Source organism: Ptiloglossa arizonensis, chromosome 1 (assembly GCF_051014685.1).
Source record: "Ptiloglossa arizonensis isolate GNS036 chromosome 1, iyPtiAriz1_principal, whole genome shotgun sequence".
NCBI lineage: Eukaryota > Metazoa > Arthropoda > Insecta > Hymenoptera > Colletidae > Ptiloglossa > Ptiloglossa arizonensis.
The window spans coordinates 4,265,882-4,292,262 of NC_135048.1; the positions used below are offsets into that span (position 1 = coordinate 4,265,882).

Consider the following 26,381-nt stretch of genomic DNA (forward strand, 5'->3'; position numbering starts at 1 on the left):
CATTGTTCGCTTGCATTCTGTACGCAATAAATTTCAAACGGTCCTACAACTAAAAATCTAATGGATTCAAATCAGATCGATTTGCGAAGGTGTTATTCAAAAATGTTCTCACAGCACGAAGAAACTGAAACGGAGTACCATCCTGCACGAATATTTAAGGGTACATCATCAAGAATACATCGTGAACGATCTTCAGAAACATTAGATAAGTACATGAACTAAGAAATACTTAATATTTACTGAAATATTTAAATATAAACATGCATTTATGAATTATCCTATACAGACCACTGTAACATTTACTTATTTTAGTACGTAGATTCACTTCCTGAAGTATAAACATGCATTTATGAATCACCCTATATAGACCGATTTTAAATGGATTAATCCTCGCTATTGAAACTTGAAACTTTTCGAACCCAGAGAGACTTTGTATTCCATCATTCATCGTTAGTACAGTTTTTCTTAGAAACGAAGAAAAATTCGACAAAATAATGGTATCCTCTTTCGATATATTTGTGCGAGCCAAATCAAGTTACGGGTCCGTTTAGACCCAGGTGTATTCTCTCTCAAAATTGCCTAAACTGTATTACGAGTTAATACAGAAACAAGTAATTACAAACAGGATTCACAGCAGAGGTTCAATGTATTCACTGTTTATCCGATTCGAGATTAGAACGTTCGGAAATTCTTCCTATTCTCTGTTGCGTTTTACGCGTACACGAATCCTCGTTTACCGTGGAGATGGGCTATAAGATTATAAGACCAATCGGCTTTACTTCGAACTTTCCAAGTATCGAGCGAGATACAACTGGTAAAATTTGGGAAACGACCCTAACGTTCATCACTGTCGTTCCGACATCCACGCTTACTCGTGGCTCTTCAAGAAACAAGATATCTCGAGAGTCTTACTACGAGATTAGTTTTATAAATTATTCGTACATTTGGTCTTGGGAATACTTCCGCAGAAACTTCTAGCTGGAACTGCACAACTTCTTGAGTACCGAATCATAAAATTTCGTCTTACTTGCTCGTATTGTTACCGTTACCGCATAGACGTTCGAGGGTGTATTCCTGTTTGGAATTTCGAAAGAATTGATTTTTTTTCATATCTTTTCGAAGCATGTGTCTTCGAAAATGTTCATGCAAAAAGATTTCCTCGAGTTCTTAAAATTAACAAAGTTACAGACGTTTAAAGGAAACAATGTACGGTACAGAGCGCGCGTAACGAAAACTTTGAACACGTTTTTCTCGAATCTGCATTTTTCAAACTGACTAACAGTACATTTCAAGTTTCAATCGACCGACTTAAATCTGGAGATAATCTTCAGAAAATGTCACTTTGTCGCATAATTTACGGATTTCAAAGTTTTTATCTTCCCTATTTTTTTATAGCACGTTAAAAGCGAAAAAGACACGAAAAAATCGATATTTGAACTTCAAAAGTCTCTACTTTTTTAATTTCCGGTTGGTATCAACTTTCGAACTAATCAAGATGTCGTTTAATTTTTTCGTTTCGCGTAAAAGCTGAACGACAGGAACGACGTCAGCCATTCGAACTAGCTTTTCAAAACGCGTTTCACCTAATATTATACAACTCTTGCAATTTTTACTATTTCCATTTACAAAAAATCGAGAATCTGTCGTAAACATGGATAAACACGTGTGTAAAAACTCCGTAACCAAAAGTCTTATGATTCCTTTGGAAAAATATCAGGAAGGAGTCTAGTTTGGGTGGATTACCAAAATGTTGGACGATTTTAAATATTGTACTTGTAGCTATGGAAACCTTCTCGGAGTAGCTTGCTGCAGTGGACAATTCCTCTTGCCAAGAACGACAGCAGAGAGCAAAATAAGAACAATCGGTCGATGGATAAGACAAAGAACAACATTCGAATCCTTAACGCGATCGGCACGAAAGAACACGAAATGTTCTGTGTCTGACGTCGGGGGGAGGAGCAATTATTTAAACGAGTTCCACGCCGCCTTCGGTCTATCGATTACCTTCGAGACAAGGTTAAAAATATCTATTTGCATGTCGAGGTGCATAATGGCAGATTAGGTCGCGGTTCTTACCTCTTACCCCTTTCTTTCGCGACGCCTGGAACCGCGATAACGTCGAAGGTCGGGGTTAAACACAGCGAAATTTAGCGGACGATAGGCTTTTCGGGGGTATGTTGATAACACACGGTTGCTGCGCATGCGAATACAGGGTGTGCTAAAATTTTCTAACCGGCCTTTGCGCTGGAACCGGACGATCGATGGGATTTGCAACGAGAAAGTGGAGACACTGTGGAAACTTGATCGTCGAAGTCACGTTCCAACGATAATACCGCCGTGCACTGTTTGTCCGACGACAAATCGCTTTATTTAATTAAATTTTTATTAAATCTTTGACCGAAATTGCTATCGCTGCACAACATTCTCTTTTATTTTATACGTAAATCAAATTTTCATTGATTTTTGATCATTCGGAATGTTTTTATTTGAAAACATATTTATACCGATTAAACCCTCGATATTTACCGAAAATTAATATTTGTATTTTAACGTTCTGTCTTCACAGGAGCATTATCAATGGATTGGCATTGTTCTCCCGATGAAAATGAGTCCAAACATGCCTTCGTTCGGACGATTTTCAATTATTCGAATTAATTTTTGAAAATCTTTAAATTTGTACGTGTTTGGATCAGGCAAATCTTGTCGATTCACTTGTAATGTTTCGATGAAGAAAAGAGATATCAATTTTGGTAAGAATTTTGAAAAATTGTATTTATCGATTCCTAAGAAAGAAACGCTACTTTCTGTGGATGAGCAAAACCGAGTTGACTCGACTCGGTTTCTTGTAAACGATTACTTTATATCGAAGAAGTACGATCGTTCGGTTTAAAAAACATAAATTGTTCTTACGATAGGAGGTGAAAAAATGTCCGTACCCATTACTTATTGTCCTCGTGAGTTTTTCTGGAACTTCGTTCAGATTTTTGTCTCCGATAATCGTCGTTAAGAGAAATAAGTCACAGTCACGGTGTCCTCGGACAGGATGAAAATCTGATATCCTTCTAGAACGGTACCCGCGAACTGCGGAATGCACAGCTCGAACGTTCACTTTGCAAGTTCAACGTTATCCGACTCGAATCTGTACGTCCCTCGGAGTACTTACAAACGAGGCGACAGTGGTGTCTCGGAGAAGTCGGAATCACAGTTGAATTATAGCGAACGCGAGCTACGATTACACGGGTGAATCGAAATTGCCGGTCGTTTACTGGAAACGCGAAAACAGGTGTGAAGTGTCACGTGTCTCGTTTGGAACTAACCGTATACTTTGCACGATCGAATGGAACACTTTTAGGAACACCGGGGACATTTATTCGTGGAAAATCGAAGTTTACTCACTTTGGAATATCACCTATCTTTGGTGGTCGACATTTTCGCGGAGGAACGTCTCCCCATACGTTGTACGCTGCAATGTAAACAGAAAGAAATTAATTAGTGTGTGTTCTACACAGAAGTGACTTACAAGTAGGAATGGGATTTAGTTTAGAGTAGGGCTAAGACAGGTTGAGCAATTTAATATTCGAATACTTTACGAGTGTTTGAATTCTAGGATTAAACTCCGAGTATTCGAATACTACGAATATCTGGATTCTTAATAAATGGACAAAATATTCAAATAATATTCAAGTACTCAAATAATATCGAACAGTCCGGTATTCGAATAATCGAATAGTCAAGTATTCAAATTTAATAGTCACATTTAATAGTCCAAATAGACTAGTATTTGAATAGTACTTGAATAGTTGCATCGCGAAAGTCTTCGAACATTCAAATGCAGAAAAATTCAGCAAGTAATCCCAACCCTGTACAAAAAGAATCGAATTTCGTAGTACAAAAACTAGGAATAAACTCCGAGTATTCGAATACTACGAATATCTGAATACTTAATAAATGGGCAAAATATTCAAATAATATTCAAGTACTCAAATAATATCGAACAGTCCAGTATTCGAATAATCGAATAGTCAAGTACTCAAATAACATTTAATTGTCCAAATAGATTAGTATTTGAATAGTACTCGAATAGTTGCATCGCGAAAGTGTTCGAACATTCAAATGCAGAAAAATTCAGCAATTAACACAACTCTGTATTAAAAAGAATCGAATTTCGTAGTACACGAAACTAGGAATAAACTCCGAGTATTCGAATACTACGAATATCTGAATACTTAATAAATAGGCAAAATATTCAATTAATATCGAACAGTCCAGTATTCGAATAATCGAATAGTCAAATATTCAAATTTAATAGTCACATTTAATAGTACAAACAGACTAGTATTTGGATAGTACTCGAATAGTTGCATCGCGAAAGTGTTTGAACATTCAAATACAAAAAATTCAGCAAGTAATCCCAACTCTGTATAAAAAGAATCGAATTTCGTAGTACACGAAACTAAGAATAAACTCCGAGTATTCGAATACTACGAATATCTCAATACTTAATAAATGGGCAAAATATTCAAATAATATTCAAGTACTCAAATAATATCGAACAGTCCAGTATTCGAATAATCGAGTAGTTAAGTATTCGAATAATTGTGTAGTCAAGTATTCAAATTTAATGGTCACATTTAATAGTCCAAATAGACTAGTATTTGAATAGTATTCAAATAGTTGCATCGCGTAAGTGTTCGAACATTCAAATACAAAAAATTCAGCAAGTAATCCCAACCCTGTATAAAAAGAATCGAATTTCGTGGTACACGAAACCTACTGAAGGATCGATATCGTGGCTGAAATTTGTTGGAAATTGATAAGGGAAAAGTAGAATATAGTTTATAGTACACGCCAGAAGGTTGGTTGTGTATGAATCTGGGTCGGGTTGTGCGACTGGTCAGGGATGCGCTTCAAAACTGTAAAATGACTGTAAAATAGTTTTCTCTTAAAAACAAAACAACACACTTGACTTCTTTCATACTCGCAATCGCATCGTTTGTCAACACAGGAGGTTTAACCACATCAGAGATTTTATTTAAATGATCGATAATTTAAACTGACATTTACCCGTAATACGTATCTATTATTTATGTGACAATATTTACATCATTGTGCAACGCTGGGAAATTTAATTACAATTATTTATTCATAATTTATATATAATTAGTCGCGTGTTCCAATATATCCGATAATTTGAAAACTCGTTCAATGAATTATTTAACAATACGCTGTTACAGTATGGTTCTGTCCACGGTCCATTTTAAATCATGATCTTTTTCACATCATTACGAATGATTAAAGTAAAATGATAAAAAGTAGTACAAGTCTGTATACCACGATACTTAGTAAAGTCTATCGTAAGTGAAATGCTTGCGTATACGATGAATTTTTAAAATTGCTTTTACTTTTTGAATGGAAACGTTTCGAAAACAAATTTTAACGTGCATTTTCGATTAATTTTTACACGAAGAACCAACATCTACCTGCTAAAATTACATCTCGTTGGGTATTCTTATCAAAATTTTAAGTTTCACTTGCCACGTACATACTCAACGACACGTATCACCTTTTCTTGCCTATCGATTCTACCAAAGACCAGGTAAACTCGATTATTACGTTAACCCACATGTTACGAGATAATTGATTAAAAGGTCTAATGTGACGGCACCGCGTTTGTAAATTTTATTAGTTACTACTTCGACGAAAGTAATCGGGAAGATGCGCTGTCAATTCATCGACCAAAAGATAATGTCATACACGAAAGTGCAGCAGCGTTGTTAATCAGAGAATTTATCCAGAAAGCCAAATGATCTTAGAGTCATTGGATTAGACTTCGCTCATTGAAAATTATTGACGGATCAGTGATCAAAGCTCGACAATTTCTTAGTCCACCGCACGTTAATTTATCGGAAGTAATTAAATCATCGACGTAATCAAGCCTATGATTAAAAGAGGGTGGAAAGATCGAAACCGGTAAACCAAACGTCGCTTGAGATTCATTTTTCATTTAAATTTTACGAATGCATCGATTGGACCAAGTCGAAGTGCAAAAGTATTTCTTATACATTATGTTACACCTATCCATGATCAGTGTATCTGTAATATTTAAAAATAAATTTGAAAAATCAAATACATGAAAATTCTCTTTACACGTTGATAAACATTTCCTTTGCTTGTTAATAAATATTAAAGGAAACTGAAAATTTAATAACGAAAATTAAAGAACATTTCAGTTAAAAACTTTCGTCGATAAATTCGATCATTAAAACTGCTCGAGACCCTTGACCAATTTAAATCTCCAATTATCCATAAAATATTAAAAACGGTCAAGTGTTGCTTCCATTGATCAACTGTGTTTAACAATTCTCTAGAAATTATTGCTTTTAAATTGAATTTCATCTGAGGTGTATTGGCGATTCATTTAAACGACTGTTCTCGATCATTCCCGCTGAAAAGGTACCGAACGATCGATTCTTGTTCATGATCATCGATACCGCTTGATTCTATACTAATTTAATTCTTAGCTGGCGACTTGGCTTCCGGCTGAAATGAATTTACCCTCTAGCCAGATTCATTAACTGATCGTATTAAAAAAAAAAGTTTCGACGAGCTCGAAGTCCTTCGTTTCGAAGTTAACCTGTTGCCCTGTTCCGTGTTGCACGAAATTTTGTTAGTACGTCCACGCACCCGGTAGACGATAATTAAACGGTAATTAATCCCTGAGAGGATCGAAATGCCAACGATCGAAAGCTTTTACAATTTTTGACGGACAGCCGCACGACTGGAAAAACTCCAGATGAAATACTCGTTTCACATTCGTTGGAGAAACGTTTCTCCTTGGTGTACAATATTTTGATTCAGGATAAAAGAAACGTTGAATTTGCGAGTGTTTGTCACTGAGAAATTTATTCAACGTCTCTGTTTTTCCATTTGGGAGAGAAGTGAATTCAAATTTAATGCAACTCTCGCTTAGCACCGCGACTGCTCGAATATTTTATAAATTTTCAAATGCTACGTACAGACCTTCAATATTTGATTACGATTATTTGAATATTATAAGAAAATTTAGTTTGAACAAGAAAGCCGAATTTAAAGAACATCATTCACAGTCAGCAATTATTCAGATACTTGATTTATGACTGAAATACTCGTGGTCTAAATATTACAGCAGTATTCGAATAGTCAAGTGTTCGAATAGTATTCGGATACTCAAGTATTTGAATAAAGTTCGAATAATTAGATGTTCGAACAGTATTGAAACGATCAAATACTCGAATAGCACTGAAATATTCAAGTATTCGAATAGTACTGAAACATTCAAATAGTAATATAATATTCAAGAATTCAAAATGTGTTTCAATATACCAAATATTTGCATTACCCGAGTATTCGAATATTTGAACGCAGAAAAATTCGATAAGTAGTCTCAGCACTGCTATTAACGCATTTCGAACAGTGTTCGAATATTACAGTGACGTTACTCAGGCTGAGGATTATGTGTTTCATTTCGTCGAAACAATTACAATCTTTCCATGGATATTGTTCAGAACAGATTTTAAAATACCGATTATAGGAGAGTATCCCAGATTCAGAAATATTACCCAGTCCACAATAACAGGAGAATCTAGATTTCGGGAATAATTTGAATCAATTGGTACAATGAATTTGATAAAGCAGACTAATTAGCAGTAACTGAACGAGGAGATGATAGATGTCGCTTATTCGCGGTAATTCGGTGCGTGTGTGTAGCAAAGTTCTCCGACATGAGTTGAGAAAAAAATTAGCACAGAAACACTCGAGTGTTCGAGCGGGTAATCCGCTAAGAGAAATCCTCGACGGCAGGCAATGAATAATACGAAGATATTACGATTGAGCCGAGTGAGTCTCGAAGTTAAGACCTAGTGTAGATTCGAGCACGATCCTTATGTGTCACTTAGAATCGGAGGAAAAAACGGCGTAAATATGCTCAGTAAATTGAATATAGGATTAACCTTCGCCTGGTCGGGTCACTTGCTACCCGAGGGTCGAATGTTTACTTTGTAGCAATAACGCGAAGAATGTGAACGGAAACAGCTGTAACCAGTCACGCGATACAATATATGAAAGTAATCGCCTACCTGTCGCTGGTGGCAATAAGTTTGGTCGCTTCTCTTAATTTATACATACTGTGCACATACAGCGCTGAACAAACATGTTGGCACGTACAATGTTTTATAATATAATCGCGTATAAATCCAAAATGAACAATAAATAATACAATAGACGATATTTTATTAAATCTTTTGTTTCAAAATGCTACCTTAAGCATCTAAATTATGCGGATGCAAACATCAGAAAAGTTAAATAACTGCGCGATCGGTATTGATGGAAAAATTTACACGGCAAGCTTTTATTTTTATCGAAACAAAATATTAGCACACTTAAGGTATTTGTTATTGTAGTATATTGTTTATTAATGTTTGCGATATTGGTACGCATATCGTGGAGAGGAAAGTCCCACTGATGTTTTAAAAAAAAATGAAAAATCACGAATATAGGAAATAAAAAACGAGAAACAACAGAAAGTTGAAAGAAAAATTAGAAATTTAGCTTACAAGTTTGAAACGGCTATAATTAATTATATTAATTTATTCAAAATTACTCTAAATTAGTGCGATGATTGATATTATTTTTTGTTGTATTAGTGTTGAATCGAACTACTTTTTTCGTCGTTCAAGAGCATTAATGAGCAAACTTCAATTATATATGTATAAAGAAAAGAGTTGTTTAAATTCTTAGATAACTTTTAAATCCAGCATATCCTTTTTCTCGGTAGTAGGTGATACAGGGTACATCGTATCTGGCGGAACAATATTTGCGTGCAGATATTGAAAAAGTTATTCTTGTGATTGACTGCTTCGTTCAAGATATGAATTGCAATACGGTGGTAAGAGACAACACCATCAACGACAAGAGTACCAATCGATACAGTTATTGTTCATGATTCCACTGGACGAATTATACGTCAATGAAGGCAAGATTGATGTTAGAATCATGTAGAAATTAATGAGAGCAAAGTAGGCAGAAGAAAATATAATATAATAGAGGTAGGTCAAGGAGAGAAGGTAATTTTTCAGGATGAGAGAAAGCTCAGAAAAGGGAGAAGACAATTCTTCAAGATTCTTGAAACGAGAGACCAAAATGGTAGTTATCTCTCCTAATAATGAAGGATCGTGCAAAGTGTTTACACTCCTAATAGAAAAGCGTTTGAAGAAAGGCAGTGAGATTTACACTGACATGTGGAAAGCGTGCAATTGGCGCAAAATTTGAAAGGAAGCAATTTATTAAAAGTATTAAAGTTAAAGTTAGATTCGAGATAGGTAACACACTGACAGATTTGCCTAAACTAAATTGATCCAACTCGATCTGTCTAGGTGAAGGTCGATTCGTAAATAAAGAAGCGAAAGCAAAATACACAGATGATCCGAAGCAGTTGAAAATAGATGAAACGTAAACTTCGCCACTGGCTTGTCTAATGATGCACTAGACATGCATATATGTGAACACCTTTCGCGTAAGAGAAATTAAACAAAATAATTGACGTCTCTTTGAAGAGATCATTAAATGCATTGTGTCTCAATTTAAATCTAAACATATGTAAAGAATGAAAATTTAACACCATTTATGTATGTATTCGCTCATTTGCATATCGAAAAGCGGAATATGTATTCCACGTGCGATTTCTGGACCTCATCACCAGGCGACACTTATCTAAAATGTATCTAAGACTGTTGTAAGCTTATCGAAGAACGAAAAGGAATATTCTCCAATTGAATATTCTACGTGGTAAAAGAAATATCGTTACCTCTGCGTAAAAGAAAAATTTAAGTTTTGTTTATAGAAGACGTTTGAATTTTTAAAAATAATACAAAAAGGTTGCATTTCACTTTGTTTTTATAAAAAGTTTAAGGCGTCCTAATATATGATTCGAGAAAGGTGTATTGTCAACGACACAAATAGCTCAAGGTATGCATATATAAACTATCGATGCAAATGAATTTTAAAAAAGCTGTTGCTCGTTAATTATTCCATGATACGAGTAACTTGACTTATTTCACTTGTGGATGCAAATGAATTAACAAAAGAAGTTATCTATTCAATGGAAATATTTTCAATTGAAAACTGATCCAGAGATCGATAGATGGTTCCACCTGAAAAATCATGACGACAGTTGCACGCTATCCCCTGTGTACTTTTATCTGTCGTAGAATTAGCTCGTTAGAAAAATTAGGAAATTTATTATGTACAGTCCTGTCCGCTTTCAAGCGGCGATTCATGCCACTGACTCAAGTAGGGGAATTATCCTTCCACTAGTGTTGAAATTTCCTCAGCACTTTCTAACGGTGAAACTTGGGGTATCGCTTTGAGGTTAGGGTCAACAAGTGCATGTAATGCGAGACTCGCACGCTGCTCCTCGATCTTGCTCACTCTCGGCACACCCTAACCTTTCGCTCTCCTCGTCAGACGCGAGTGTAGTCCTTGGTTTCAAATAAAAATTGCTACCTAACCCGCTTTCAAGTGTATCGGCAGTACCAAGTTTGTTACTTGAAAACGGGAAATGAGTGTAATATCTAATACCATTCCCCACGTTAACGACCAACGGTATACGGTATAATATTTAAAAAAAAAAAGACACGTTTTGATCTTTTAACTTTTGCTCTTTCATCGATTCTGCTGTTACAATACAACGATGATATATATTTTTTATAAAATTGACAAATATATTCTCCGTCACTCTATCGTCATATAATAGTAATAATATGCACAATAAATAACATTTCTTTTATATTTTTCACTCGTCCTTTCTTGGAGAATTATCTCGATTAGACCAAAGTGTAATTGTCTTGTATTAAGTTCACTGGGTCGAATTATTGCGATGAATGGCAGAAAAATCGTCTCTTTTCGTTGGAGGAAACTCTATTTCTGAAACGAACCCCTTCATCCCACGATTTCGCTATAGTATAGATTCAACAGGATTCTTTAATGCTTTTACAATACAACGATGATACATATTTTTTATAAAAGCGACGAATATATTCTCCGTCACTCTATCGTCATATAATAGTAATAATATGCACAATAAATAACATTTCTTTTATATTTTTCACTCGTCCTTTCTTGGAGAATTACCTCGATTAGACCAAAGTGTAATTGTCTTGTAACTAAGTTCACTGGGTCAAATTATTGCGATGAATGGCGGAAAAAGTGTCTCTTTTCGTTGGAGGAAACTCTATTTCTGAAACGAACCCCTTCATCCCACGATTTCGCTATAGTATAGATTCAACAGGATTCTTTAATGCTCTCCACGATTCTTTCGTCCGCCAATAATTATTGCCGCCTTCTCTCGAGATAAAACTCTTACGCCTCCGTCTCTCAGCGATAAGACGATTGTGCCCTGTCGTCACGGAAACGTTTGTATGAAGTTTTAATCCTCCTATCGCGATAAACCGATTCAAAGAGGATTTTAATAAACATTTCGATTCGCTGTTTGAAGGATTTTTATTTGCATAAAAGAGTTTTCCTTTTTCCCAATCTAAAGAGAAATTCGTGATAGCTACAGAAATACGAGTAGTCTTGTGCTCGTTCCTAATTTTTCCTAGCACACAGTTACTATAGAATTTTCCAATAAAAGCGGTAGAACTTTAAATTGTCAGAACCGCCATGTTTATCGTTAAATTGTCAGAGTCGTGTAACATTTGTATTCCATAATGCGTTACAAATCATCGAGCATCGATACATAGCAGTTGCTCAAGGTGTTGAAATGATTAAAATTTATTATCGAAATTTTTGTTCAGTTTGAACAATGTTTCGTACACGTAATCGACTGACAGAGCTCACTGTACATCGTGAAAAATTCGAAGCGAAGAGAAGATTTCTCGTTATGTGGAAAAGTATTAAGAATTAAAATTTATCGATTATGTAACATTCTTAAGAATTAGAAATTCCTCGGGCTTCCTTGTCGTATTCGTCACAGAAAATATAATCGTGGTAGTTATTTAAACGATATTGTATCTCGTGTTTAATGTTATTTTCTTGAAAAGAAAATAACAAGCACTGTATTATCTTTTGTGGTTTTCGTTTTGTTTGGATTCAAAGTTCTATCGCTTTGATCGGGAAGCTCCTTGTATCGTTATGACGCAAGGGTGTCGCCACAAGCATTCTTTGATCCGCGAACTGTAGATATTATTTGATCGTTATTTCTTTTTTTTTCTTTGAGTTTAATATCGCTTCGACTACAAGGTTATTAGAAACAGATTCTGTGCAATTGTTTATTCAATTTTACTGTTATATTTTTCGGTACAGTTGGGTTTCTTTCAGACTGTTTAAATTGTTTATGACATAGTCTTCAGAGATCAGAGATGTTTTTGTGCGAATTTCATATTTTCGTCTCTGTAAGTTTAATTCGTTGCATTTGTACAGTAAATGGGTTGTTATTCTTATGATAATTATTCGTTCGTATAAAATGTCCAACCAAGTAGGTAACTATAAAATAGATACCTACTTAGTAGGTATGTAGGTATATACCTACATATTCCCTAAATTTGCCCGAGTCTTCCCTCCGTAAAATTGAACTCCGTTATTCAGAACGTCGACCGCCATAGAATCACCAACGAGTCGCATTTGGTCGTTTGTGAAATGGCACCGAAGTTGCCGGAAGTCTTACCACGAGCGGAAGTTAATGGCGCGGCAAACAATGCCGCCACGAGAATAACGTCCTGTAACGTCGATGTCGATGTTTGTGGAAGAAAAGCTAACTTCGAACTCTGCGGAACCCCCGAGGACTTCCAGAAGCAAGAAAAATTACAACTGAGCTCAAAGCTGGAGAATTTCTATCGTTCTTTGTTAGCACGGTAGTCCTGCCACCGCTCACAAAAGTGAACTCGGTCCATTTTTATCCTGAATATCTCGACCGATGAAAACGTCTCGTACTTTGCGTGTTGGAAGGCCGCGGTATTGAATCGTGGAAATAGACTTAAATTAGAGAGATTCTAAAAAGGACTGAGAAATTAATTATACGTAGAACGAATGCTTATTTAAATTTCGATGAAAGTAACAAATTTTAACGTTTCTTTTACTTTCATATTGCTCAGTTGTATACCGTTAACACAATTTCGCGTAGAAATTAAGAAAGGTACGATAAAATTGTAAAATTTTTGTCCGAAATTTACGGGTCCGTTTGGACCCAGACGCGGTTCCTCTCGTGATCGCTTAACTGGTATTGCGAAAGCTGAGAATCCGCTTTGTCCCAAACCCAAAAAGTTACAAATTCTCTCACCACTTGTTCGTACACCACTTCACCACGGTGTTCTTAATTCCGGTTCATATATCGCAATATTTGGTTCGCCTGGTGACTATTACTATTAAATTTGACAGCTAGTACCAAACGCGTCCTCTTAATATCATCTTAAACTCTGTATAACTGTAACCGTAACTTCGCGCTTCCTGAACAGGAAGTCTTCGAGATCAAAGATCCTTTGTGCCAACTTCTCCAATATTACAGACATAGTATATCCACTGAACAAAACGACAGCAACTTTCAGACAGGATGCCGATACTTCGCAAAATGTTATTACAAAGAAGGGAGACCACTTGATAGCGTTCCAGTAGATTCCAATAAACATCCGTAGAGGATGCGCGGGTGACTTTATTCCAATCTATGTAAAAAATTACACGAAACCTGCGTAGGCTGATCGTAGATCGTAACAAACTCAACAATTTTCATGTTAGCGATGGGCAACGGAATATATATGGGACCTAGATGTTCCAGTTCCACATTACCGATAAAAACTTAAGGAGTCTCTTTGATAGTGGCAGGTGTGTAATAATTTACGAGGCCTATATGTCCTGGTTACACATCATTAGTAAGTAGTTTAAGAATTTCTTTGATAGCAATAGGTGTTTGAAAAGATACGAGACGAGTACGTGCCAAGGTCCGCATTAACAACGAGAAACTTGGAAATTTCAATAATGACAACCGGAGTTTAAAAAAAGCACATGGACTTAGGAACCTCTTCGTTAACAATGGTTATTCAAGAATCCGTGAAGCCCAGATATCTCAAGTTCAGGTTACCGTTGAACAATTTAGGAACCTCTTTGATAACAATGGTTATCTAATAATCTACAAAGGTCAGATATTCTGAGCTCACATCGCCGATACCCAATTTGAAGACCTTTTCAGTAAGTATCGATTAATCTATGAAACGTGTATATCGTAGGTCCTCGATGACGGTAAAAAAAGTTTCAACGTTCCTCCGATAGCAATGCGTGTTTAAAAAACCACGTGGCCTAGATAGATACTCTATGTCCACCGGTAACGAATCCGAAACGTTCTTCGACACCGGTTGGAACAAATTAACAACTCTTCAACCTCGAAGTGTTCTCCGTGTCGGAAAGCTTTAGATGAAAAAATGGACAGGAACGCAAACCCTGACCCAGTTCTTGGACGAAGACACCCTTTTGACACCGCTGTACAAACCTGGGCAACGAAAACGAAGTCGATCCAGCGCGAGTCTTTGCCACTTTCTCGGTGTCCTTTCATACAAGCTCTTTCATCGAGAAATTAAACCATTTCTTCCCGGACGAGTATACACGAATGGGAACGAAGTAGGGACTACCACGGGTCAGCGCCAATTACTCCGTAGACGACTCTTAGGCACAAGTCAATTGTTAAATCGCCAAGGGACCACGAATCGTTTGAGGCCAGACCCGTGTCCGCGTTATCTCGGTCATATCCTCCTTTCAGTCCACAGCCACTGTTGGCCAGACCTGACCGCTGGAATCGTTCCAGTGACACACGTTATCGATCCCGACGTCAATGGAAAAATAATTGCCGAGATCGCGATCGCTCTACTTAACGCGTACGCAGTAGTAGGGTCTTTGCCTCTGGTAATTGATTTCTTTCACAACGTTGCGTTCTTTCGCGATGTTTCCGTCAATATTTAACCGTTACGTTTTCGACAGATTCATCTATCACTGTCCGAGTTGAAAATTGTTCAACGATAATAATCGGTATTGGTAATTGGTAATAACCAAAGTATCCGTTGGAATTTATAGGATCTCGATGTATATATCAACGACTCTTGTAAGTTCGATGTTTATAATTCCGATTAGCAAATCATTTTCAAATGCTCGTGATTTTCGAGACATTTCGATCGATTTACCTGCCATTCTTCCAGTCAATCTGAACTACAATTCTGTGAATTATTTTCAATCGTTTCTTGGAAACCCATATCTTTCTTCGTTCTGTACGACACTTGTAGCTTTCTAGGTGTCTTAATCGATAGCCATTTTGCTACCACTCTTTCGGTTAAGTTGAAGCGCAATCCTGTGAATAATTACCGATCGTTTCTCTGGGAACAAAACTCGATCCTCGTTCTAATCTATCCATGTATCAAAATCTATGAAACGTTTGAATATACAAACATTTGGAATTACGAATTTGATAAGCGGTCGAACATTTATCAAAGCTTAAAACTGTCTCAGGAGACAGAGATCCAATCTTTTGTTGTTTATTCATACTCGGTGCTATGTTGTAACAAATATCGCTGAATCTGTTTTGTACATTAGCTTTATTATTGTATAAGAATCGCACGAGTACAGAATCGTTTGTTCGTAGATGACAAGGATTAAGGTGTCCCCTTGAAGACCGAAGCATTTTCGAGAGAATGTCACGTATCATCAATCTTCTTAAAGTCCGAGAAATAGAGAACAAATATACGTCTTTTTCACCGAATGATCGAGGTACGAGAGATCGAGTTCGTCGAAAACGCAAAAGAAAGAACCGGGCAGGTGATGCATTAAACTCGTGATGAAATAAGAATAACGTCGAATACAGTTGATCGATCAAGGTCCCAACATTTCAGCGTAAAGTGGCTTTCTCGTATCGGCCGCAAAGTGTTTTGACAACCTTAGTCCTGTCGCGGGTGAGTGGATATTCAAATGTTCCAACAGCAACATCATCGATCATCTTTAACATATTCATGAGAATAGCAAGGTAACATTGACATTGCGAAACAAAGCAATTTGCAATAGTCTGGACATGAACGAGAGAAAGAGAGAGAGAGAAGTGTCCTTTATCGCATGCTCTGGGACAAGGTCCCTTAAGAGTATTCAGCTAAACGTATAAAATGTCACACAGAAGAGAAAACATACAAAGAAAATCAAAAAGGAACAAATGTGAAAAAACGTAACAAAGAATTATACAAAACATGTACAAAACAGAAATTTAACAAAAAGAAACGATTTGATTGAAAATAAAATAAAATGTAATATGATGATAATAATAGTAATACCGGGTAATAATACTATATATATATATAATACAGTACTACCTATTATATATATTTGATACTCAACATTATATTATTTATTTAGAAGAATAGAAAATAGTCTATAGAAATATAGTATACAAAGTGAGTTGTATAAAGTGTTATAATTGAATATTTTCAAAAATATCGATAATACGAACAAATATTACTAGACAAAGTTGAAGTATTTTAGGAAGCATACTTTTCTTTTTCATTTCATATTTGTGCATATGCAAGTGTCGAGAAGATTTCCAGATCATCAAAATTTTTTCAAATGAAACTGTATGTTTTTCAGTATGCTTAAGTGTAGTAAACTCAAAGTTGATCAAGCTCTTCTCGATATGAACAAAATTTTAAAAATATTCAATTGGTAAACTTTACATGGTTCCATCTGTTTATAAGACGCCCCACTTAAATTGTACATTTAAGTCATTTTCATTAGTATGAAATGTAGAAAAAAATGATAAAAAGTTGTGTGAATGCTTCGAAGACGTCCATCCAATTACGAGATAACAAATTTTGTTAAGGTCATATTGAAAGTATTTTCAAAATTATTGAAATTTGTTTGTATAGTAACATTTGTTTTTTATAGTACAATACTATAGTCAACATTAAAATGAGTTTAACGATCAATAGTATCATGGCTTTGAAGCGATCTTGAAGACCAAAAATGAGTTGAGATTGAAAGAATGTAAAAATGGAGTAGCTCGCATTATATTGTTACATGTTTACAGTGATGACCACTCACATCGATACACTTCTATTTAGATAGTTTTTATGGTTTAGCATTTTCTATTTAGATAGTTTTTATGGTTTAGCATTTCTATAGTTTATAGTGCAACACGCATTCCGAATTCAATTTTTGGTAATCATCTACTATTGTGAGTATACCGCAAAAATATCACAAAAAATGCCATTTAAGCAATCATTTATAACTTGCAGTTATTTTATTTAAAAAATTAAGTGAGCTACTCCATTTTTACATTCTTTCAATTTTATCTTATTGTTTCGTCTTCAAGATCATTTCAAAGTTGTGATATTGTGCTCGTCTAGATACCGACTACAACATTGCATTATAAAAAACAGCTGTTAGTGTGTAAAAGAAAAGTCGATGATTTTGAAAGAAAACCTTGAATATGATCTTAGGAGAACTTTTTTTCTTACGCCTTGGAATCATTCACACTCCTTTTGTCAGACGAGCTTCGATCACTGTTCTTTGCTAAACTCATACGTGAGGAACGTGAACAATAATCTCGATGACGATTCAGTAGCTGCATCGGTCGAAGAGTGAATTTGTATGCGATAACGTTTAATGAGATTTCAGCGCTATTCAGACAAAGTTTGCATTCTCACAATAGACACGTTCAAATTTTAAATACGACACTTGGTCGTTAATTTTAGTTCGACTAATCCATGCCTCTTTATCTCACTCGTTGCACCGCGTCATCCCTTTTTCGAATCCCAACGAAAACAGAAACGGAAATTATTTAATTAATTGCACTATTTACGCTTACGTGTACGATCGAAACATCGAGTTTATCATTCTCAATTTACGATCACTATCTTTCCTCCTAATGAATAATTAATTACGCTAATAAATAAATCAACGGGTCTTCCAAGCTTCGTGTCAGAGAACCGTGCAATCAGAAATTCTCTTAAAGCGACCATCGCGAGCAACGATATCGCGATTTTCATCCAGGTTGAAAGATCTCGATGGAAATTCGAGAAAGCGTTCAAAATATTAGAAAAATTTCACAGTGTGTGAAATTCACACCAATCTGTTGCCCGAACGAATCGGAATTCGTTCCTGAAAGGTAAATCACTGCTCTGAAATCGAATAATTTCAATTCGAATCGAGCGTCTCACAGTATCATCACGCGGAAATTATCACGAGATAATCAACTGCAATTGATTTCGTCTGGTGTATGGAACCCAGCTACGTGAATATGCACACGTGCATACTCAAACGTAATGGAACGACGTTATTGATTGTCGGCAATCCAATCAACCGCGCGTATTACTCCCTACCACGTTAAATGAATAATATTAATTAATCCAAAGCTGCGAAGGATCAGGCCCCCCCCGACGATCTTAACGAGAACGACACCCCTCTTTAAACCGCTTATTTATAAATGTAATTTTTATTCCAAAGTATTTCTACCCACGTCTCGTTACGGTAGAGACCAATGCAACATTTTTTTTTTTTTTATTTCAAGTTTAATTATACACGTTTAATATACGACGAATTAAAGTTCGACTTAGGAACACGAAACGAATGACGAAAAGAACAAATTATTCATTTTTCTTTTAAACGCGACGATTGGTGCAAATAGAATATTTTTATTGGTAATTGTACCATTGAAACTTGCGAAAATATTTTTCATAATTAATTTTTTTTATGTCCCTTCCTTCCACGGGGGAGTAACATTGTGTACAGATGAATAAAACCAGAGAATTGAAGTGTATTATGTTGTAAATGTTCGTCGATATGTGTGTTTCCAAAAATGTGGTATCAGCGGCTAAAAAATATTTTTTCATGAAAAAGTACATCGAAGATATCGGATAAAATTTGTTTGTACTAGGCTCCGTTTCCGAGGAAATTAATTTTGAAAATTCGTGGGGTACGTATGCGATGCACGTGTCTGATCATTACACGTTATTTCTATTTGGTGTAAGACAGACTACCATCGATACTTACGAACATCGAGACAAGTAGAAGTAACTAGTCGCGGTCAGACGTGTCAGCCGTGTCGTCTGCGTCGCTCGAGTGCCCCGAGAATTTTCAATATCGATTTTCTTGAAAACGATGCCGCGTACCAACAAATTTTATTCGACATTATCAATTTATTTATTTGGAAAGAATCGTCTTCTGGCCACTGGTGTTGCAGTACAATCTGAATATAAAATCTTTTGCTAATAACAACGTCTATGCAGTAAGATTGACGTCTGCGTCGCTCGAGTGCCCCGAGAATTTTCAATATCGATTTTCTTGAAAACGATGCCTCGTACCAACAAATTTTATTCGACATTATCAATTTATTTTTTTGGAAAGAATCATCTTCTGGCCACTGGTGTTGCAGTACAATCTGAATATAAAATCTTTTGCTAATAACAACGTCTATACAGTAAGATTTGAATGATCCTTAATTCTTGTGGAGTAGGAAAAAAAATACAAGCAACTCGTTAAAGACACGATCAAATTATGTAGCGAAGACACATTTCCTATTTGAAAAAACAGAAAAATATCTACTCGACAAATTCCATTATAATATCAAACACGAATAGTTTGTAAGTAACCGCGAATCGATGTCAGATGTTTCTGATGAAGAAACAATCGTGTCGAAATATGCGATGTTGGAATTCCGAATCTCGGCACAGCAGTTGCATTTGGAGCGTATTTCTTGCTAAGATTTCGCAAACATCGAAGTTTGCTTCATTAGAACTAGCTCGCGTATTTGGATATCAAGTAAGAGTGTGTCAATCAAGCCCTGATGAGGTAAACTGCAATGTTTGCAAACTCTCAATAGGGAAATTATTTTCGAAAGAGTAATAAAATCGAATAAAAGCATCGAGTACGAAAAATTGTTCTAACATGAACTATCACGGCCATAAAGTAGGACAATTATTATATTTTGGCATGGTATCGATGTAAAATGCGAAAATAAGAATTCAAAAATAGTACTTAATCGAACTGGATCGCTGATTGGATAAATTAGATCTCCGAGTCAGGAAATTGAATGGAATTACCAGAGAAGTTCAACGCCTTCGGTTCTGATCTCTCTTAGGTGTATTTATCTACCTAACGCTGATGTATTCGAAGTTAGTTACCCCAATTCGACGGAATAAACTGTAATTACACTTGACTACATTCAAGTACCTCGCTAAACCACACGGACGTCGTATTCACAGAACGACAAATTAACGACGAACTTACATCGAATGAAAGATTAAGCATACTGAAGTCAGGGATCCAGAGACAAAGAACAGCGTACGTGCAATTAATACTGGCTTCTACTAGTTATTTCTTGCTGCATTCGTCGATTGTAGTCCAACGGATTGTCCAAAGCTAAATACGACTATAATTGCCGAGGATTTTTCATTGCTGCGGATTGCTTCAAAGTTCCAAGTTAGAAGCGATTAAAGTTCATCAGGGAGAACATAAATATCATCATAAACGACGTATCAAACTTTTAATGAAGTAAGAAACGTATACCGGTTCGAAACAGGATGGAATATTTAATGACGTCATGGACCGAATTCCAACATCGAGCGTGGCAAAACAACGAAACAGGAATTATTTAGCAAACACGAAAGTAGGTGAAGTATATTCGACCGAATAACGTACGGTTGTGTTTGATTATAAATTAAAATAGTTCGACTATAATTAACCTAGAACCTAATATATCCAATTTTCAAAACATCAACGTGTGATGTCCAATCTGATCCCAGACTAACAATCTAGGATTTATCTAAGCTTTAATATCTGCTTAAAGTTTTCAAGTGCTTTCTAGTAATGGTGTTTCAATGGTTGAGTATTCGAAAAATATTCATCATTGTACACGATGATTAATGAATCTTCAACCTCGAGTCTCACTGGCAATACATACATTCCAAAGAATACTAAGCTTTAATGTCTGCTTAAAGTTTTCAAGTGCTTTCTAGTAATGGTGTTTCAATGGTTGAGTATTCGAAAAATATTCATCATTGTACACGATGATTAATGAATCTCTAACCTCGAGTCTCACTGGCAATACATACATTCCAAAGAATACTAAGCTTTAATGTCTGCTTAAAGTTTTCAAGTGCTTTCTAGTAATGGTGTTTCAATGGTTGAGTATTCGAAAAATATTCATCATTCTACACTATGATTAATGAATCTTCAGCCTCGAGTCTCACTGGCAATACATACATTCCAAAGAATACTAAGCTTTAATGTCTGCTTAAAGTTTTCAAGTACTTTCTAGTAATGGTGTTTCAATGGTTGAGTATTCAAAAAATATTCATCATTCTACACTATGATTAATGAAGCTTCAGCCTCGAGTCTCACTGGCAATACATACATTCCAAAGAATACTAAGCTTTAATGTCTGCTTAAAGTTTTCAAGTGCTTTCTAGTAATGGTGTTTCAATGGTTGAGTATTCGAAAAATATTCATCAATCTACACGACGATTAATGAATCTTCAGCCTCGAGTCTCACTGGAAATACATACATTCCGAAGAAAACTCAACTTTGGGACTTTCGTTACTTTTAGAGCCAATTCCATTTCCGCTTGTCACCAGCAGACCACTCCTCTAAGGGAAAACAAATTCATACATACTAAATAGATGAACCTTTCACTAACCTTCCATAGTCATGTTATCCCCCAGTTTCATTTCGATGCTTCGTGTTTTCAATGGTCCCTTGTTGTTGCAGCAACCGATCCAGCAAACCCGAGGTTAGTCAATCCTTCGTACCAGGCACTTTATGGATCGCTGGAACGTCGATTATCGAGCCGTTTCGCTTGACGCGATAACTCTAAATCACAGGTGTATCCAATTACCAGGTCGTTTTCGACTTCTACGCGGTCTCCTTCGCTCGTCGAGCTTTCTTCCCGCTCGTTAGGCGAGAGGCTCGCGCGTTGATGATCAGACGTCCGCCCCGGGCCATGATTAACGTTGTTCCGCGGTTGGCAAATCGAATTATCAAACGCTGGAGCATGAGTTTAGCCCTATGACGAGCAGACCGAGCAATAAATCGTGGTTTCCTTCGATCGGCTCGAACCGCGATGTCTTTGAGCCCCGCACAGCCATCGTACCGAAAAATTGGTCCCCTCTTCGAGTATCTCGAGCTCGATTTTCTCCTATTGGCCTGACCGATTTACTATCGACTCGACGAATCCTCCAAGGAGTTCCCGAACGAACCTGTAGGGCAAGAATAGGATTGGTGTTAGTATTTCGGTTGTGGCTTCAAGTGGTTCGCAACGAAACACTTCCGACGTTCCATTTGATCGATGCTTATAGGATTCTCAACTTTTCAGGGAAGTGTCTGACGAGTTTCACGAGATACACAGTGATTCAAAGATATGTGTCCATACTTCAGAGGCTCTATTGTATACAGGGTGATTTAGAAATATATGGGCATACTACAGGGAGTGAATTTTCACAATGTGATGAGTAATAAATGCCTTATGTACATTAGTTTCCGAATTATGATTGAAAAAATATTCAGTGTCTAAAAAAGAAATGATTTTTTGGAGCTAGATTACCAGTATACTCTTTTAAGAAGATGTTATATAGAAATGCAGACGTCGAGCAATTTTTACTCATTTTTAATTGCAGATCTTCAAAGGTCAGTTAAAACATTTGAGTCAATACGATTCTCATTTTCTTCCATAGATCAACTTTTTAGTTTCGCGCAATACATTGTTGGCTTCCGTCGAATACGCGATAGATTTTAAACGACCACGAAATAAAAATGTTGAAGGAACCATGGAACACTTATTCTTCTCAATTATCTATAACTCGAAACCAAAAATGTGTAAGACATACGTTCATAGGACATTTTTTTACTCAGCCTAGTGTATGTAGACGTATTTTTGAATCTAAGTGTAGACTCTGTATATACTTAGATTCCCAAAGTTTTAAGAAAATCTACGAAAGAATATTTGTACTATTATATTCACATATTCACATATCGTTCAGGTTGATTTTGACTCTTGTTGAGATTTCAAATAGACCGGGTAGATATTAGGTTGGAATCTCTTCTATGTAACGAATAACAGTATACTTAACAACTAATTAACTAAAATACTCCAAAGTATTGCTGTGTTTATTTCTAATATACAAAACTCTCAGATCTTCTATCAAATAAAAGATCTTCTAACTGGTACAATTGATGGATCAAACACTGAAAAAGAAAATACTTCAAATGACACAAAAGTGATAGGTACGTGCCGCATTAATTGCGTTTGGAACACTTTGTCATTTTTCATCATTTTCTGAAAAAGTAATCTTTCAACCTGAACCTACGTCAGACATTAGTTAAAGCAGAAATAGAATAACAGAGTAGCCAAATGTTGAGGGAAAGGACGTCAGTGGTGTTGAAAGCCCATGTGATTCTAGTCTGATTCTATGAACTGCAACTTGATGCAGCCAACCTGTATTATTGAAATTGCTGAGGCTAAAGTTTAGTTTTCTCGGCGGATAACCTAAAATCAATACTTGCTCCAAATCTGCGGAATACTCCAAGAAAACGATAGATTGTCTTCACCAGGAAAGGTTGATAAATAATAACCACGGTGGATAAAATGAGAAAAGAAACACGATTTTAGACAACTACAGAACTGGGATTATTGCGATATCGTATAACTCTGATAAGGAAGCTTACTCGGTTCATGAGATTTGAATGGGATTGCAAATCCATCGATTCAATTGAGAACTCGTGCTCGCCAAGTTAGCAAAAGCTAAACAAGCGGAGTTTTATGAACGCAAATGGAAAATCAATAGACCAAGAAAATAGGTTGGGGTCCGATCCGTTCAATTACTCCTTCATCCCGCTGGGTTTAATAAATCATGAATATCGTTGAAATCGAACCACAATAATTCTGCGCATCCTCGGTTCAAAGGGTTAAAGTGTACGAGACTATAAACGGAACGCTCCATTCTGAAGGAATTCCAGGTATTTAGTTCATCGAACGTATACACAGAAGGGATAAAGGGAATCTGTTAGGGTTTGCGTCACGAGGTGCACGACACGTAGATTATTCCTATTCTGTGCGAAGACACAGGCAAGGGTCCAATGTAAGTAGCTGATAAAATGATTGTCTTGTTGCGCGAGTAGGTGTCATTCGTGAAAATATTGCGACGAAACGGAACGTCACTCGTGAATTCAGACGTATGTTCATAAAGTTCGAGTACACACTGGAACGTGGCAGGTAGTTTTCAAATATATGAGGGCAAGCTACGGAGAACTACTTTGAAAATGTATTTCGCTGGAATTGCGCGTCATTTATCGTGATATTTCAGTATGCCGTGCATATTTCTGCGAACTGACAGCGAGGGTGGTGCCGCGTAAAATTGGAGAAGCTTTCGGTTCACTTGGTAGAGTAAATCCTGGATACACGAGATATCTTGTTACTCGTTCAGTAACGCTGTTGCTATAGTTCGAAGAAAACACAAGGTTTATTGTTTCCAATTTCGAGGAGAGCTTCTTTTAGCGGAAACTTTATTTCAATCTCGACTTCTAACGTTGATTTAGACTTTTTAATTTTTATTTCGATATTATTCATCGAACAATTTCAAAATTGAATTTTAATATGGATAATTGAGTAACTTTCGACTTAAATTTTGATACAGGCAATTAAATGACACGCCGATTAAGTATCAAATACCTGAATTAAATAACATAACACCGTAAATTACGCTATTACAATGGATGAGTAATTAATTTGCAAATTGATCATCAATATTGAAAACGAACCACAAGTTATTCAAAATATGGTTTCAAAATGATACGTTGCATTATTACAAATTAATACTTTACGGCTTTGAATTTTGGTATTCGAAATTATTTACGACATATATTTTTAGGCTTTACACGTCGGATGTTATATTAAAATTTCTGTTGTATAGAATAATGAACACATTGCTCTTTTTGTGATATGTATCGAAATAATAATTATTTTACGTGCCCAGCTCGTAACAATGTCGACATTCTGCGATTTTATACGAAATTTTCGAAAATCATCGTAAAAACGAAACACGCCCTCGTATCGCATAAAATTTGTAGCTTCAGCGTAAAGTAACTCGATACCTGGAATGCTTTGAATCAATTTCTACGTTCTTCTTATCCTGACCTGATTCGCATTTCTAAAGATTTTTAAAATATTTTTAAAATTCTAAAAGAGCACAGTCAGATATAATACAAAACTGAATTACAATCGAAAAATCACGTTTGGCTTTCTGTCGGAGTTCTTGTGATTTTTCGACAATTAAAAGTTTGTCAACCAGAATACATATACGTAATTAAATACAATTACGATCAGATTTATTGAAGCATCTGCATCGGATTAAAATATAACTTAGCTGGGTTGTATTAATTGAATCCATATTTATTTTTAATTGACCTCGATGTTTCAAATCCATATTGCCTCGTTCATAGACTGTGACCTACAAAATTTGTTAGAATATAGAAAGTGCACTTAACGGTTTTAAAAGTTCGTATTATTTGGCCGTTTAAATAAAGCGAAAAATCAAAATACAATTCTCAAGTGCGCATGCGGTTACCACTACTCAGTATTTAACCTCCCGACTTACACAATTGAACTAATGATAAATAAATTTTTATTTCACGGGCGAATCAAATTATTGTAGTCTACGAAGAGCCTCTTTTTATTTCGGTTCGCCGAAACATCGAAGAATGTTTATACGTTTCGTTATATCGTTATGAAAATTTTATAAATGGATGGATTAATTATTCGAAATTTGTATAATTAAAATCTCTACAAATGTGGTCATGTTTGAGGTCGTTTTCATCACTTTCATCTCGCCGATTTATTTATGATATTCTCGCTAAGCTGCAGCGACGAATGTACAAATTTTAACTTTCATTAATGGATAAAATTACATGTCGTCGGAGTAAAACTGTCAGTTGAAACAGTCGGCCACATTTACTGGACAAACATACAGTGGCACAAAAAGTATTCGTACGTTATATTATAAGAAAATTCCCCTAATCTACAAGTATGATTTTCATGAAAATTTATGTGAATGTAAAGCGTACTGGGCATCGTATGATATAATTTTTTTGTCGACAAAAAGTGTTCTCGAGGAGATAAAATCAAAACGCAAAAATTTAACATTTCTTAATTTTTTTAATGCAATTATTTTCTAGGACTTTTTCAAAGTAGAACGATAAAAACTCAACAGCTTTGGTAAGAAAATTTTTATTGTATCTTTCACGATTACGAAGTTATGTATGAAATCTTTACAGTGGTACCTTCTCTTCGATTTTTTAAAAACAACATCGTAATAATGCGGAATAGAGAAAAACTTTTCAT

At 35.9% G+C, this 26,381-nt stretch overlaps 1 protein-coding gene across 4 annotated transcripts in view; it reads right to left on the reverse strand.

Annotated features, from left to right (window-relative positions):
• LOC143145302 (uncharacterized) overlaps positions 1-26,381 on the reverse strand; it is a 150,300-nt gene that overhangs the window by 107,468 nt on the left and 16,451 nt on the right. For all 4 annotated transcript variants that reach the window (XM_076308555.1, XM_076308564.1, XM_076308545.1 and 1 more), the window contains exons 2-3: positions 21,687-22,245; positions 3,397-3,463 (exon numbers count right to left, since the gene is read on the reverse strand). In XM_076308555.1, the coding sequence (XP_076164670.1) occupies positions 3,397-3,463; positions 21,687-21,717 (98 nt within the window). In that variant the 5' untranslated portion in view covers positions 21,718-22,245. The remainder of the gene's footprint in view (positions 1-3,396; positions 3,464-21,686; positions 22,246-26,381) is intronic.